Here is a 15,979-nt window from a genome sequence, read left to right as displayed (position 1 = left end):
TTTATTAATTTATCTATATAATATGATATATTGATATGATTGTTTTAAAATAATTTTATCACATAATTGTGACACCATGCTTCTCCAAAGCCGACGTATTGATTGTATCCATACGGTAGGTCTTCATGTTTTTAGTTGTGGTTATAAGTTTTTCAGTGATACAATAATGCCACGCACAACACTGAATTAACATTAAATTTGAGGCCTATAGATTGTAGCTGGGCTTCACATCCTAATTCCAACATATGTTTTTTTGCAAAATGATACAGGAAAAGAGTCTATTAACAACCTAAACAGATACAAGAAACTAACAACTGAAGATCAATTTGCAATTCATTCTCTCATCCAATCTTGAGAACACATCAAAGCTTGAACAAGAGTCGGGCGTAGTGAGCTTCGATCATGGTCCAGCACTCTCTTCCCGATGTTGAATGCTGAGCCATGTTCAACTTTTGACATGGGGATTCCCAGAATATTGCGTGCCATCATTGATAGGATTGGATACCTTGGAGTATGAACTTTCCACCAGTTTAATACATTGAAATCAACATTACGTGGGAAGAGAGGTTCTTCCAAGTACTTGTCCAGATCTGACTTTGACCCTTGAGTCTGAGAAGTTTCATTCAGGTATTTGTCAAATCCCATTAGTTTGTCCCTTGAATCCTTTTCAGAGCAAACCAAAGTTCCAGAGCCACCACTTACTTGCCAAGTCAGCCCTTGGTCGAGAGAAGCTAATGGAGAGCCAATAGAATGTTCATTGTATAGCGTCTTAATACACTCAAAAACATCATCAATGAGCTCTGAAGCACTATTTTCATATAAGAGCGGATAGTAATATTCCATCAATCTCATCTTGAATCGGGGATCTAACATGGCTGCAACTGCTAAACCCAAGTTACATTTATCCCAGTACTCATCAAATTTGCTTCTCATTTTCAAGGCCAAAGAACTAAGAAATTCATCAGGATTCTTGCACCATTCAATCAAGTGCAGATGTATATCACAAATCTCAGGAAAATATATATTTGCAGTCATATACTTGCTCTTTGTGAAAACGTTAGTAACTTCAACAAAGAGCTTCAAGCAGCCAATAATGGCATTCACTCTCTCCCACTCTAAATCAGATGGGCAAATTCTGTAGTCTGGTTCATATTCTTGCAGACGAAAAAACACCTCCCTGCACTCTGATGCATCTTTTAGCATTGAATATGTAGAGTTCCATTGTGATGGATTATCAACACACAACCACTTAGGACTCTCAACTCCAATTTCTAGAGCCACTTCATTGAATTTTGCTAGGGTGGATTGCGAACTTTTAACATATTGAATGCTTTGCCTAATCTTGTAAGTCACATCACAGACTGCTTCCAGAGCATCTTGAACCATCAGACAGACAACATTTGTCGCACAGCGAACATCAAACAATTGACCATTTAAGTAGAGGAATCTATTCTGAGACAGCCTATCTTTAATTCTGTAGACCATGTTGTCATTGCTGGCCCCATTATCAAATGTCACTGCAAATAACTTTCGGTCTATATCCCAATCCATTAGACATGTCATTATAGCCTCTGAACTCACATCTTCTGTAAGAGAAGGATCAGTCATGATGAAATTCAAAGTCTTCTTTTTCAATTGCCAATCTTCATCAATAAAGTGTGCTGTCAAACACAAGTACTCAGAATCACCTGTAGTAGCCCACCCATCAGCACTGATGCTGATTTTCCCAGGTAATTTATCCAGCACCTCATAAACTTTTTGTTTCTCTTTTGCATAGATTTCCATACAGTCAGCCTCAACTCTATTGGATGTTACAAGTTCAAAAAGTGGCTGAAGATTCTTAACAAATATCCTGAATCCAACATGCTCCACCATAGTCAATGGATAGCCATGTAGGATGATCATGCGGGCAAGATCATATCGACTTCGCCTCTGATCAAAGTTGTTATTGCCAATGTTAACTGTCTCTTCTTCCATTGGCTCTTGCTCATATTTAATTTTCCCAAGGTTAATTGCTTCATCCTTTTTCTGTTCTTGATCAATGCTCACCAGGGAAAGGGTTCCTTCCTTTTTCTTTCCCCTTGCTGGAAAACAATGACCCAACCCATGGTTAGATATAACATGATTAGATCTTCTCTGACACCGAATTAAATGGTTCCTCAAATGTGAAGTTCCACTAGTACTAGATCCGCTAAGTTTCTTTTTACAATGCCTACAGACAGCCAAATAGGTATCACCCTTTTTCATCCGATCAAAGTCATTCCACACGACAGATTTTAATCTGCTGGAGTTGACAATGACTGCATCGGACATATCCATTGCACCAACCTGATATTTAACAATGTGCATCACAAATAATTTAAATCCATTATTTAACATAAAAACTTGGTAATCATTAAAATAATACGAAAGTTATTCCGCGTTAGAAAAGCGACAATGCGTAAAGGATGCCAAAAACAATCATTAAGAAAAATAATTTCAGATTGAAAAAATTATGATGAGGATGTCAGGTACACTTTCTGGTACATGCATAAAAAATAAAATATATTTATAACTAAATTTTTCCTTTTCCTACTGACTTACATTTTAGGGGTCAGGGTAAGAGAGAAAAATTATAAGTGGGATTACAAAGTCTTCAAGCATTATCTAAGTTAGTTGTCAACAAGTAAATGCAGCAATCTAAGCTAATTTAATGCTTAAACAATAAGAAGTCATCTCCGGAGTCAGGATTATTTAGGAACAAACACACCTAGTTTGAGAGCTTTATGCTCCACAAAACAGCGTAGTTTCCCTCATGAAATGTCCGTGATGAAACATTATACCCTAATCAATTAAAGCCTCTGGTATTTCACAAAGGTTTTATTAGAGGCAAATTTCCATGAATAATGCCAATCTTCCTTTACAATTTCACAGCCCCACAGCAACTGACAGAAAGAGAGATTACAGATAATCTATAAAAATTATGTATCCACTAAAAGAGTACACAATCTATTTGATGGAATGCAAAAGACAGAACCAACTAGAAGATCTCATTAGATTTGTGGGTCACATGTCCTTTTTCACATTAAGCACACTCAGTACGGTGCCGTGATTTTCCAATCTTATAGTTGGAGCTTCCTTTCATATACTTTGATTTTTAATGTTTTTTCACTACATTTTCTTTATGCTACCAAAGGTACCCAATATTTTCTTTGAAATATATACATCTTAACATGTCCATACAAGTTTCAAGAATAATGCCTCCAAAAATGAACTATTAATAGGAGCAACTAAATAATTTTGAAACAAACAGATTAAAAAGACACACCTCCATTTAGTTGTAAAACTCAAAGCAAGACGACAATCTTATAGCAGCAATTTTTTCCAGTCAATAGAGTGCCCTTTAATTTCAACGTTTGTGTAATTTTTATCAGAATCCATAAGCAAAAAAGATTAGAAACTATTTTCGGTTCATATCTAACTCGACTCAACTTTTCCTCTCCTACTAGAATTTCAATTCTGCGAAACAACCAACAAGAATACTACACGCATCACAAATTAGAGTAAGCCAATATATAAACATTCCTGAATGATGCATCAATGTTTGCTACTGCATGAAGTGAAGACCAAACCCATTTAATACAGGTATCACTGTCACTAGACTTCAAGGGTTTATAGCTGAATTCAATAGTTGACTAGAAAGTAGTACCCTGATGCCCCATTTTAATCCTAGTCATAAAAAATAATTTAGCAAACAAAAGGACAAAAAAAATAATGGTTGAATTTAACATATCAATGAGGCCGTGCATATAAAGTCACCAAGTTCATCACTATCGCCTGAACCAAGAAATTCATGTAAACCAAATTAACATACATTGAGTTACGATAGCTTACCTTTCGACATAACATGGCCATACATTCAATTATGAGAGAAAAAATTTCATTCAAGAAACCATACACTATAAGAACATGCAACTAAATAATAAAAATGAACTCGTTAATCTACATTCTGTAATTTAATGCTCCCTCGGGTTAGGCAAGTCCAAACCCAGAATCATGTTCTCCGTTACCCAGCCATGATACTATTTTGTAGCAAGCATATCAGTTACGGGTTGACCCGGGAATGAGAACCACCGGAGAACATGGACGGAACTTTAGGGTTTCCTGTCAGCAACTAAATAGGGTCGGCTACGACCCGATAGAACCAGGCGCATTAAACGGGTTATAACCGATCGGGTCAGAAGACCGATTCAAGACCCGGCGGGTCTCGGATCGGAAACTTAAAAAGGAGACGTACGGACCAGTAACGATTAGGAATTTGGAATTGGATAAATAAAATTAAAAATTAACAGTCAAGAATTCAACATAACAATAAAGTAAAGAAGATGAATAAGGTTTTAGAGCATACAGTGGATAACCAAAGCCGAGCTGCAGAGACCCGAATTTGGGTTCGATTAGGGTTTCCTTGTGGTTTCCGCAAGCAAGAGAGAGTGAGGTTTATATATAGGGGTAAATATGGAAATGAACGTCAACCTTGCTGCCGCTTATCCTAAGATTTCTGGGGGAATTGGATGCCCGATTGTGCCACATTACTGATAAACCCTTATTCGTCCCTTGAAGTTTAGGTTGAAAACAAAAATTGATTTATTTTAAAAGAAATAAAATAAACCATTTCAGATTCTACTATCCCAAATCCAGAAGACGATCACACCTCCATTATCCATATGAATTGTAAATAAAATTTAAATTTTAAAGACGATCAACAGTATGTATGGTATTGCCATTAGTTGGAATTATAGTTTTATTATTTTAAAAGTACATTAAAAATGTAAATTATTATATTTTTGCCAATATAGTCTATGATTCATGAAGTCACGATGACACTGCCCTGAATCAGAACTCAAATTCTAAAATCTCACCGACGTCCTATCATATTTATGGAGTCATGGACTTAGCTTTTTAATGTGGCTAAGATTAACACAAAAATAAAAATTTATACATCCTTGATTGAATTTTAGGAAGCAAATATAAATATTTTATATAGAATATATTATAAATATAATTAAACAAAAATAAAAGAGAATTGAAGTGAAGGAAGCATTGAGATTAAAATAATATTATTAAAGTAAATAATATTATTTAGTTTTTAATGTCATAAATGAGGCCTAAAAAATAAATCTAACCTCTAATCTTCTTTTAATTTTATCATATGAAAAGCCACAATTTCACATTAGAATGAAATTGTAGCAAGTATTCATGACTTATTTTATTTCATACCCCAAATTTTAGTAGCAGGCAAAAACTACAAAATCAGTGCTGCCAGAAATTGCTTATAATTTAATACAAATTTTCTACCTCAATGCAGTTTAATGCCTTATATCAAAGTGAGAATTTGACGAGTTTGGCATAACTTGGAGGGATCCTCCTCGAATTAGCTTCCATGAAACCCAACCATGCTCCAAATTTTAGGGATCCTCCTCAAATTAGCTTTGAAATCATCCTCATCCTATATGTCAAAACAAAAAGTTGTTACCTTTAAATTTAAAAATAACATGTTTTCGTATTTCAACAAAAATCAAATATTAATTTTATTGGTTAAAAAGTATTTTTGTTAATTTATAAAACATGAATAAAAATCTATTTAAAAAAGTTTTTAATTAAAATATTTTTTATTTTTAATAAATATTAAAAGTTATGTAAGATATTTTTACCTTTTTAACGTTTCAATTTTTAAAACTGAAAAATATAGTATTGACATAATTTCTTATACATTCCAAGAAAGTTTCAGAGACCAAAAACCTTAATTATAACGTTTTAAAATATATATGTCTGTTGTCCAAAGAACACTCAGGTTTTTTCCTTTCCCTACTTTTATCATAAAATTGGTCACAGGGAGAAAGAAAGAGTAAGGCATATAACTTTGAGGCACAAAAGGTGAAGTGAAAAATAATTCAGCTGAACGCTAATTCAATCTTCTTCTTACTTCTCTTGTGGTCGAAGGAAAAGAAAGGGTATGGTTCGCTCAACAGGAATTCCTTACTTGCTTTCGTCAACCTTTCATACCCTTAAATACTTGACTGCATCTTCGCAAGCTTCTCATTATCTCACAGTGAATTAGTCATATTTAAGCTTTCATTAATTAATTTGTCGGTCTATCGACCGGAGAAACAAAGACACTTTCAGCAGTGAAAATATGGGTGTTCTTGCAGTAATAGCCAAACGTTTGGATGCACTAGTCGGGTATTTTTTATTTATTTATTTTTTTCATTTTGATCTTTGAACTAGATTTGTCATCCATAATATTTGAACACAATTTTCATGTCAAGGATTATATATTTTGGTAGCTTACCCTTATTATTCTATTTTTGGCTGTCAACAGGCCTGGAGTGATGTTTCTTTATCCATTGTAAGTAAAATGCTAGACAATAATTTTCTAAAGGGAAAATAAAGATCAGAAGAAGAATAAATAGCATGTGTTTAATTATATGAATGAACAGATACGAATCAATGAGAGCAATCGAGAGTCCTTCAACCTTGGATGATCGGCAGTGGTTAACATACTGGATTATGTGCTCCTTCATAACCCTGTTTGAGTTATCATGTTATAAAATCCTGGCTTGGTATGTATAGTTCATAGAAATTGCGGTCTTTATGAAAGAAATAATCATAATGGTTTCTCTTTGATCAAAACATATGGAATCTATGTGAGCGCATGCAGGCTGCCGTTTTGGCCATACGTAAAGCTACTATTTTGCTTGTGGTTGGTGTTGCCGAAGTTCCATGGGGCAGCTTATATCTATGCAAATTACATCCGGAAATATGTGAAGATTGGTGGGCTGGTAGGCTCATCAAAGTATACGGAAGGGCAAAAGAAGGTCCTCGAGATGATGAGCTTTGATGCAAGGAAATTAGTAATACAGTATGTTGATAAATATGGATGGGAAACGCTTGAACGGGCTATCAAGGCGGTATGTACATAAATTTAATTAATAGATGCGAAATATCAATGTGCTTTCTCTTTCTATGTATCTCTCAAGGTGATTAATTTGGGTGAATGGATTTTGCAGGCTGAAAGGGAAGCAAAGAAGCGTTGAGAACTTGAATTCTCTTAGAATGTGCAAATTGTGTATACATTCAAGTGTAAATGGAAGGGTACTTATTTACAAGAACAAATAAAATATTTGACTGTGAAATAAAATAGCTCCTGATGTTAACTATGAAATTGTGAATTGTATATATATTTAGATTCTCCATCGATGAAAAGTTAGTCTTAAAATTAATAAGAAGTTTCTTTTGGAAAAACCTCCTAGTCAAAAATTGGGAAAGCCACGACTGATGGCCTTGTAGAAGTTACATAAATAATTATTGTAGCCTTGCAGGAAGTAGGGGCCAAAGGACTATTTCCCACCAAGTTTTAACTTAAAAATAAATACAAACTCATGCAATTTTAAAAATTTAAACACCTACTTATAAATTAATTTTTAATTAAATTTTTTTGTCATGATTAAGGGTAAAATTATTATTTTAACAATAATATTAAAAAATATATAATTTTATCTTATTTTCTTCCCAAAATTTTAGAAATTAATAACTTTAATTTTGCCTAAACATTTTTAATTTTGAAAAGTGTCTATTTCCCCCCACCCTTAGTTTTTTTTCCCCCTCTCTGGCCACCACCCATCTCTTGCAACTCCTCCTTTTTCTTTCGTTCGATCGATCGTCTCTCACTGTCAAATTGATTGGCTGAAGTATAAAGTGCGACGAAGACACACAAGCGAAGATCTCTTCATCCAACAAAGAGACAAAGAGTCTCTTCGTCAAGACAAAGAGATCTCTAGGACATTGCTCCGTGTTATTGTCGAAAGATAGCTCGAGTGCTGGAGAGAAGCAAAAGTTGACATCGGCTCAATCGATGAAGAGAAAGGTCATCAGAGTAATATGAAGTTAAAGAGGGTATATTAAATTGAAGTTTTTAAAAGTTTGAGGGGTAACTAAAATTAGAAAAAGATGGAAAAGACAAAATGTGAGTTTTTAAAATTAGAAAACTTTATACATTAATAAAATTGTAAATTTTTAAAATTTATGAACAAAAATATAATAAATTATATATTTTTTAATATTAATATTAAAATGATGGTTTTATTTTTTATTTTAATTAAAATTTTAAATAAAAATTAATTTATAAATAAATATTTAAATTTTTTAAACCTCACAGAATTTATATTTATCTTTGTTTTAAAATTCGTGTAAGAAATGGCCCGCTGGCCTAATGTTTAATTAAGATCCTATCATCTAGCTGGGTGAGAATTTTTATATCTTGGGGAAAGCCCATACGGGGGAATGAGACCCTTTATAAGGCAAGAGTTCTTGTTACTTTCTTAGAGTAAAAAACCAAAGAGCACTCGTGAGTTGAGGCACTAATCATGATTGTGAAAATCTTACCTTATCTAATATTTATACAATATAATATGGATAATAAATAATATATATTATAAAATATATTAAATTAATATAAATAATAAATATATTTTATAATATAATACATATTATTCAGACATATTAATATATTTTATTTATGAAAATTTTTAAAATTTTAATGATATTTATTATATTTTTTATAATGATGATATATTAATTATAATTTTTTATAATTTTATATTTTTAAAAACATATTATACAATATATAATAATATAAAATATATAATATTAAATTTTAAATTTTTTATGTACAAAATGATGCATGATTTGTAAAATTAATTATTTTAATTGGACAATTTTATTAATTTTATTAATTTTATAAATATTTTTTCTCCTTCCCTGTGTCTGTGTTATATTGGTTAAAATTTTAAATTTTATTAGAGAAAGTAAACAGGAGTAGGACGGTTGTATCAAAAGCAAAGAGCTACGTGTCGAAACCGTGGACATTTTGATGAAGGCAATCACAATTCGAATGTGGCTTCTAGAAGGATTTCTGGTCTTTTCGGTTCCCCGCCCTCACTGAGTTGTTGATAGCGCAAGGAGTGGCAACAGAAGCCAAACATAACAAACATGTGTGGAAGAGCGCGTTGCAGTCTCAGAGTCGATGATATTCCCCGGGCTTGTCACTGCACTAACGGCCCCGTCCGTAGCGTTAACACGGACAGGTATTCCCACTTTCAGTCTCTTAAGAGCGCCATCTACTAGTACGTTACATTTATATCTTCAATCTTAACGATTGTTTGGCTTTTGCTCCAATTAAATATATTTAGGTACCGCCCGTCGTATAATGTAGCACCGGGTTCAAATATTCTGGTTGTCAGGAGAGATGATGGATCTGACGGCGAAGGTGTTGTTCTCCATTGTATGAAATGGGGACTAATTCCTAGTTTCACTAAGAAAACTGAGAAAGCTGATTTTTATAAGATGGTATTGCTTTCTCATACATGTATTATGATTATACTTGTTATGACATGAAATTATGGCTAAATATTTCACACATCGCATATTAGATTGGGAGAATTCGAATTGAAACCGCTGGTCTATTGTAATCCAAGAGTCTAGTTTGGAATTAAAAAATTGGATTAAGATAGATGAATGGTTGAGAAATTGTCTCACTGTATGTCTGAAAAATCCTGATCCTTCAGATTATTGAATTCTTTGTGGCCTATATTTTTTATGGTCCTTTTTTAAATGTGGTTTTATTCTACCTATGTATCAAATATAAGATGTTGTGTTGATTATGAAAGACTTTGATATTCAAAATTATATTGTCTCGCAGAACCTCACTGCACATATTTGTTTCCTTTTATTTGCATAAACTATCAAAGTTCAGTGAGATTGTTTTCATCTTATTTACAGTTCAATGCACGGTCCGAATCAATATCTGAAAAGGCCTCTTTTCGTCGCCTGCTTCCTAAAAACCGGTGCCTAGTGGCAGTAGAAGGGTATGCATGTATTTTATCTTGGTTTGTTGATAAATTAAATGTGTGCCCTTTGTTGCATGAGTATATTATTGATCTTTTGTTCCGTTGCAGGTTTTCTGGATGTGATTAGCTGATTGTTTGAAGCTTTTCCTTATAAACACTCTTTGTGTACAAGGATAAGAGAACATGTTTCCTATAATGCCATGAAATATTTCCTTCTAAATGTCTGTTATATTTGGGAGCTGCATTTGCTTGTTGTAACATTCTAAATTGATAGTGGTTTTTAATTTGATGACCCCTGTAATTCTTCGAATTTTCCTTGCTTTACTTGACCTCATTGACTTCTTCAGATTCTATGAATGGAAAAAAGATGGCTCAAAAAAGCAGCCTTACTACATTCACTTTAAAGATGGCAAGCCTCTTGTGTTTGCAGCTCTCTATGATTCTTGGGAAAGCTCTGAAGGTGAACCTCAGCTTCTAATATGCAGTTTTACAAGATGTCATACATTTCATGACCATCTTTTGTTGGTTTGGCATTTTGTGCCCCGTTTTTTTTATATTTACTATTGTTTATTCTCAAACTGATGGTGCCTAACTTCTTCATATATTTATTTTGGTATGAATGCTAAACTGTTGATGTAATTTAATTGAGGAAAACTTATAATATAAAATTTTTTGTTTAAAGTATCATACGTTTGCTGTTAATCTCCACTTTAATAGTTACTCTCTTTTCTTTTTTGGGCTATTATCAAACATTAAAACTTCAAAGCTTTTAGATGGAAAGCCCTTTCTTCTACTTCTTCTTTTCCTTTTTTTTGCATCAGCTAAGGAGCTTATTCTTTAAGTGCTTGTTTGCTTCCAGGTGAGATACTTTACACTTTTACCATACTTACGACATCCTCATCATCTGCTTTGCAGTGGCTGCATGGTGAGTTGTGCTTGTTTTAATCGATATGCAGTGCCTGTGCTAGTGTCATACTAACTTTTATGCTTGTCTATAGTTTTGATTAAGGAAACTCGAATGCCAAAGTTTTATATGTAGTACTTAATATTCTAGACTTTCAGCACATGCCATTCTTTGCCAAAATTTGAAGCATCCGTTTACTACTCAATTCATCAGCTTTCACATGCTAATTTATTGATTGATTGATGATTGTAGACAGGATGCCTGTGATTTTGGGTGACAAGGGAGCAATGGACATATGGCTAAATGGTTCTTCATCTTCCAGATATGATATGATACTTAAACCATATGAAGATTCAGATTTGGTATGTTCTTTATGAATGTTGTAATGGCATGAAATCTTCTAAAGATATGAAATGTATTATATAGAAAGAGATAAGCGGATGAAGCGTAGGCAGTTACAAATTCATGTTTCCTGAACTCTAATACTTTATTATCCCCAGGTTTGGTATCCGGTTACACCTGCTATGGGTAAGCCGTCTTTTGATGGGCCAGAGTGCATTAAGGAGGTACGTCCAGTAGGATATGCTATTACCCAATGTAATTTATAGGGATAACTTTTGTGCCCAACTTAATCATGCCTTTTTTAATTTCAATCTCCTGGGTTCCCTTAAATCGATTAGATAGTTCAAGTAGTTCTGTAATCTTAACTGTGAGCAGATGTCTCACATTTACTGCTGTGATTGACCCTGAAATTTGCTCCGTGTTTTTCACATGAATGTACAGAATTAGAAAATTCTATGCTTTTATTTTATTATAAGATAACTGACCAACTGAAAGAAAGAAAAAAATCATGAGGTACATAGCTTGCTGTGCTTTCTGACTTCTCATGACTTACACCATCTTTGATTATCAAAACAGACATGATTGCTTTTCACTCAAGGATTTTTCATTAGATTTAATTCCTGCTTCACACTAAATGGTAGTTATATCATATTCTGCAGATACAGTTTAAGACTCGGGGGAAGAATCCTATCTCAAACTTTTTCTTGAGAAAGGAAAGCAAAAAGGAAGAATGTTTAAATTTTGTGAAAAGTAGTTCAATGGACAAGTGTATAAAGGCAAATCTGCCAGAAGGCTCGGAGGAAGAGTGCCACAAAGAAATAAGAATAGAACAAGAATCAAACCTAAGCTATAATACATTTGAAAGATCTGCGGGGACAAATTTATCAAAAAGTCTGAAAGAGGAACCCCTTAGCACAGATCACATAGGAGCTCAGTTGTCATCAGAAGTAGAGTATGATTCAAAGCCGCGGGTTTCATTACTTCCTAATGACGGTACTACAAAGTGTCAAACAAAGCGAGACTATGAGCAGTTTTTAGCTGATTCAAAGCCACCTATAGGTAGTCCGATCAAGAGGAAAGGAGTACGTGCAGATGTCGGGGATAAACAGCCGACACTGTTTTCCTACTATGGGAAAAAATAAAACATTTTATGTAGAATTAGGTGATGGTGGTAGAGGTGGCGGTTGTGTGGTGGCAGTTTGGTGGATAGAACAATGTATGGCTAGGGGAGTTTTCTGTCCACGGGTTTTTGGGAAATGTGTTCTCCTGCTGGAGAACTCCTCCACCACAACAAATGTTAATAAGTTTCATGTAGAATTCTTTCATAATATTAAGTGACAGCTTGCTTTAAACTCAACCTTGCTAACATATCAGCTCAGTTGTTTTTTTCGCTCGTTTTGACATGTGATTGTGATTTCCGGAACAGTTTGTGCACGGCCTATATCCCTTTTGTTTCTCCTTTTCAAAAGAGTACGCTAGGGCAAAGAACCCAAGTGTTGGCAGTACAAAAATATCCTAAAGTACATTGGCGGTAAGTTAAAATTGACACATGAAATTAATGGAAATTCCCTAGTTCATTTTCCCTTGGTATTCCATATTGTTGGCAACTACAAAGAAACCAAAGGAAAACCATCATGTAGAAGAATACAAGAATAACTTTCAGCTTGAGCAAAGAACCAGACTACCGTCTAATTAATTGGGAAGCAAAAAATCAATAAAAACATGATTATAAAGATAAAATTACCAAAGTGCCAGAAAACCCAATCGACCACTCCATTATCTAATTAACAAACAATACTGTACCAGAGAGAAACTTCACCAACTACACCTAACTAATGCTTCCATTCCCTCCTTTCCCATCCATGCAATAATTTAAATAACTCCATTATCACTGAAGGCAAGACATTGAAACACAAGGCCTCACACAACTTACAAGAAAAGTGTAGTGTTATATATAGATACTTTTGAGTATGCAATTTGATAACACAGATGACGTGAGTAGATATTTAACCTAAACCTGCACACTAAAACCAAACCCCTACAAAACCTGGTGCCTCCCCGTTATACGTAGAACTAAAGGCCTCTTGCAGCTGTACAAGAAACCTCACAGTCTAACGTACCTAGTGCAAAAACTTCCAATAATTGAATAATATGTGAAGCATGATTAAGAACAGACAAGCAAGGATCCAAAAGTATCTACAATGTTCTACATCACCAGCGAATGCCCAAAAGAAAAAAACAAAAAAAATCAATACATATCAAAACCATCCAACAATATCTCCATTAAAAAGGAAATAATAATAATAATAATAATAATCTCAGTCAACGGACAAAATTCGGCGAGCTTATAAAATTCATTTATCTCAACGGGTTGAACGATTACGGTAGAACTACAATTAGGACTTATCGGAAAAAAAAATTAAAACAAAAACAAAATATTTTTCCTTACTTTTAGTCCATCATCACCCATTAATGCACCTCAATATATTCCGCTACTGCCATTCAGAATGGCGCCCAGCGTTCCCAACACTGCAAAAGCTAACAGCGGACTAACATCCAATGTATCGAAAATAGGAGGAATTATATTCCGAAACAAATTCAAATAAGGATCACACAAGTCCCGAATCGCCGAAAGCGGTTGGCGATCCCATGGAATGTTCGGGAACCAACTCAGCAAAACCCTAACCATCAAAACCCCACTGTATATATCAAGCCACTTGGCCAAACCGGCGGCGACAACCGTCAGCGGCGTGTTCAACCCGATAGGACGGTCACGGGTAGCCGCGAAAAACAAGGGACCCACCGTATGGACCATGTTATTTTGTACAGACTGCAAGGAGAGGAGGTTCTGAGGGTTGGGGATTAGAGAGACAGCAAAGTTTTGGATGGATTTGGCAAACAAACCGGATAGAGACAATGTCAGAGATAAAATTGTAGTGATGGTGCGAGTTGAATCGACGAGGAAGGGGGATTGAGTTGGAATTTGGGGAGTTCGGAGGAAGACTTTGAGGGGTTTATTTTTTATGTGGAGAGAGAGAGGGATGTAGCGGTGAGAGTGGTGATTAGGGTTGGGGATAGGATTTGAAAGGAAAAGTGGCGCTCGGTGGAAGAGGAGAGAAGTCGCCATCTTACGACAGGAAGAGTTACCTTCGGTCTCACGAGGAACTGGGTGGAGGATAAGCCGAGAAGGAAGGTTATCCTTTTGAGCTTAACCAAAACGTCTGTGACTCTTGGATTTTTTATTAGGGCTTCAGGTATGGCCCATGATCCATCTGACGGCCCAAACTCGAGTTATAATTTAGTTGTAGACTACTAAATTTCTAATCTTCTTGATAGTATTAATAAACTTTGATAGTTTAGCCTCCATATATAAATCAAAGTTAGAAGTTTTCACATACTATTTAACCAATATTTATTTAGTACCCATGAAGAGATACTCTGATGCAAACCTTCCAGATAAATTATAAAACTTTACATGCAAGCAAGGAAGTCGGAAGCCTTAGAAAGCTAAATCAAATTTCAAATTTAAAAAAACTTTGATCCGATATTTATAATTGACACAAATCAAATGTATAAAAACTTTGATCAAACGTCTATAATTAACATGAACGAAAAGTATCTTACAATTTTATTATATAAATGTGAACCAATTTGTCTTAAAGCTTATGCACTTATTTATAATCCTAGTCTAAATAGGATAATAACAATCCTAATAAACTAAAATCAAAGGGAGCAACCTTATTTTCTTTTTGTTCCTTTAAATTCCTCTTGTATGCATATTAAGTCTAATTCCTCCCTTTAGTCTAATTTGTTAAATTTGGCTTGTTATAAGTGTATCTTTTATTGGCTTCTATTAGATTGATAAAAAATTAAAGAGGAATGTATAATGGAGTGGAAAAAGGCAAAAGTATTAGAACGAAAAGCTAAATAGATAAAACTAAAAGTATTAATATAATAAAACTCTTGAACAATTAAAAAAACTAGAAATACTGAAAAACTAAACTCTAATTAAATTCTCTTGTTTTTTTCACATGAATTTTCACCTAATCAAGTTTTTTTTTTCATATTTTGACGAGTAAAAAACATTATCAATGATGCGTCACACCATTTGTTACATGTTTGATGAGTGTCACATCATTTATCATGTCATTTTTAGTTACTACTGTCATATTTCTTACAATTAGCTTGTACTTTTAACGTTTTTAATATTATCCAACCTATCACACTTTTGTTATGCTTCTTCATTATTGAATCACACGTTTTCGGCCTTTTATAGATTATATCATACTCATACATAAACTGTCAATATAAAATTTGTCTAACGGTTTTACAATTTTATTATTATTTATGTTATAATAGATAAGTAACATCTTATGTCAAATGAAGACGTGTTCAATCTCATAACTTGGTTTTAGTTTGTGTTGCTCACTAGAACACGGTAGAGACTTAAAATTTAATCTCTTGTCTCATTTGCTCAATTAGATAATGAAATGATTGATATCCATATTTTATTTGTTAATCTCATCGCTTAATAAGTTTATAAAGTATCTAATTTTGCAATCATCATTGAACCCTTAGTTGAGATCCAGAAAGCATCCATTTTGAATGTCTCTTTCACGCCTTAAACACATAGTTTGGAAGATCTACAGGCTAAGTGCTCTTAATTATTGTGATGATGATTTTGACTTGGAACTAGTTTTATACCATGTAATCAATCAAATCCCTAACCACCACAAAACTCCCAATTTTGCTTTCAGATCATGGTTTTTATGAACACACTTGAGACCACAAAGCTGAACTCAAGATCATTCTTCTCCAACCCCATTAAAATTTCCACAAATCTAAAAGA

The 15,979-nt window shown here is 33.9% G+C and overlaps 4 protein-coding genes across 6 annotated transcripts; 2 read left to right on the top strand and 2 right to left on the bottom strand.

Annotated features, from left to right (window-relative positions):
- Positions 1–167: 167 nt before the first annotated feature.
- Positions 168–4,730, bottom strand: LOC123217489 (zinc finger BED domain-containing protein RICESLEEPER 1-like). 2 transcript variants are annotated; one of them, XM_044638546.1, is made up of 2 exons: positions 4,388–4,730; positions 168–2,328 (listed from the first exon to the last, which is right to left on the bottom strand). In XM_044638546.1, the coding sequence occupies exon 2, from the start codon at positions 2,317–2,319 to the stop codon at positions 334–336; it is 1,986 nt and encodes a 661-aa protein (XP_044494481.1). In that variant the 5' UTR covers positions 2,320–2,328; positions 4,388–4,730; the 3' UTR covers positions 168–333. The 2 variants fall into 2 exon arrangements, with proteins under 2 accessions (XP_044494481.1, XP_044494480.1); XM_044638545.1 differs by lacking the exon at positions 4,388–4,730 and adding an exon at positions 3,874–4,326.
- A 1,353-nt stretch (positions 4,731–6,083) lies between these two features.
- Positions 6,084–7,212, top strand: LOC123217676 (HVA22-like protein f). The gene is made up of 5 exons (XM_044638773.1): positions 6,084–6,219; positions 6,359–6,385; positions 6,477–6,599; positions 6,698–6,947; positions 7,047–7,212. Exons 1-5 carry the CDS (start codon positions 6,173–6,175, stop codon positions 7,071–7,073), a joined length of 474 nt encoding a protein of 157 aa, XP_044494708.1. The 5' UTR covers positions 6,084–6,172; the 3' UTR covers positions 7,074–7,212.
- Positions 7,213–8,889: 1,677 nt separating this feature from the next.
- Positions 8,890–12,487, top strand: LOC123216709 (abasic site processing protein YoqW). 2 transcript variants are annotated; one of them, XM_044637226.1, is made up of 8 exons: positions 8,892–9,122; positions 9,228–9,384; positions 9,817–9,902; positions 10,232–10,344; positions 10,744–10,809; positions 11,041–11,150; positions 11,289–11,354; positions 11,790–12,487. In XM_044637226.1, the coding sequence occupies exons 1-8, from the start codon at positions 9,028–9,030 to the stop codon at positions 12,270–12,272; spliced, it is 1,176 nt and encodes a 391-aa protein (XP_044493161.1). In that variant the 5' UTR covers positions 8,892–9,027; the 3' UTR covers positions 12,273–12,487. The 2 variants fall into 2 exon arrangements, with proteins under 2 accessions (XP_044493162.1, XP_044493161.1); XM_044637227.1 differs by lacking the exon at positions 10,744–10,809 and having other exon boundaries at positions 8,890–9,122.
- An 899-nt stretch (positions 12,488–13,386) lies between these two features.
- LOC123216710 (ylmG homolog protein 1-2, chloroplastic-like) lies at positions 13,387–14,343 on the bottom strand. Its single transcript, XM_044637228.1, has one exon. The coding sequence runs from the start codon at positions 14,255–14,257 to the stop codon at positions 13,610–13,612; it is 648 nt and encodes a 215-aa protein (XP_044493163.1). The 5' UTR covers positions 14,258–14,343; the 3' UTR covers positions 13,387–13,609.
- Between the last annotated feature and the right edge of the window lie 1,636 nt (positions 14,344–15,979).

This window comes from Mangifera indica, chromosome 5 (genome assembly GCF_011075055.1).
Source record: "Mangifera indica cultivar Alphonso chromosome 5, CATAS_Mindica_2.1, whole genome shotgun sequence".
Classification (NCBI taxonomy): Eukaryota; Viridiplantae; Streptophyta; class Magnoliopsida; order Sapindales; family Anacardiaceae; genus Mangifera; species Mangifera indica.
This window is presented reverse-complemented; position numbering and strand designations above follow the sequence as displayed.

Excerpts from the sequence above, each read along its gene's own strand:
- LOC123217676 (XM_044638773.1), top strand. The coding sequence starts at position 6,173 with ATGGGTGTTCTTGCAGTAATAGCCAAACGTTTGGATGCACTAGTCGG. Across the intron at positions 6,600-6,697 it reads TGTTATAAAATCCTGGCTTG|GCTGCCGTTTTGGCCATACG; the intron begins GTATGTATAGTT and ends GAGCGCATGCAG. Across the intron at positions 6,948-7,046 it reads TTGAACGGGCTATCAAGGCG|GCTGAAAGGGAAGCAAAGAA; the intron begins GTATGTACATAA and ends TGGATTTTGCAG.
- LOC123216710 (XM_044637228.1), bottom strand. The coding sequence starts at position 14,257 with ATGGCGACTTCTCTCCTCTTCCACCGAGCGCCACTTTTCCTTTCAAAT.
- LOC123217489 (XM_044638545.1), bottom strand. The coding sequence starts at position 3,894 with ATGGCCATGTTATGTCGAAAG. Across the intron at positions 2,329-3,873 it reads TGGCCATGTTATGTCGAAAG|GTTGGTGCAATGGATATGTC; the intron begins GTAAGCTATCGT and ends GTTAAATATCAG.
- LOC123216709 (XM_044637226.1), top strand. The coding sequence starts at position 9,028 with ATGTGTGGAAGAGCGCGTTGCAGTCTCAGAGTCGATGATATTCCCCGG. Across the intron at positions 9,385-9,816 it reads AAGCTGATTTTTATAAGATG|TTCAATGCACGGTCCGAATC; the intron begins GTATTGCTTTCT and ends TCTTATTTACAG. Across the intron at positions 10,810-11,040 it reads TGCTTTGCAGTGGCTGCATG|ACAGGATGCCTGTGATTTTG; the intron begins GTGAGTTGTGCT and ends TGATGATTGTAG.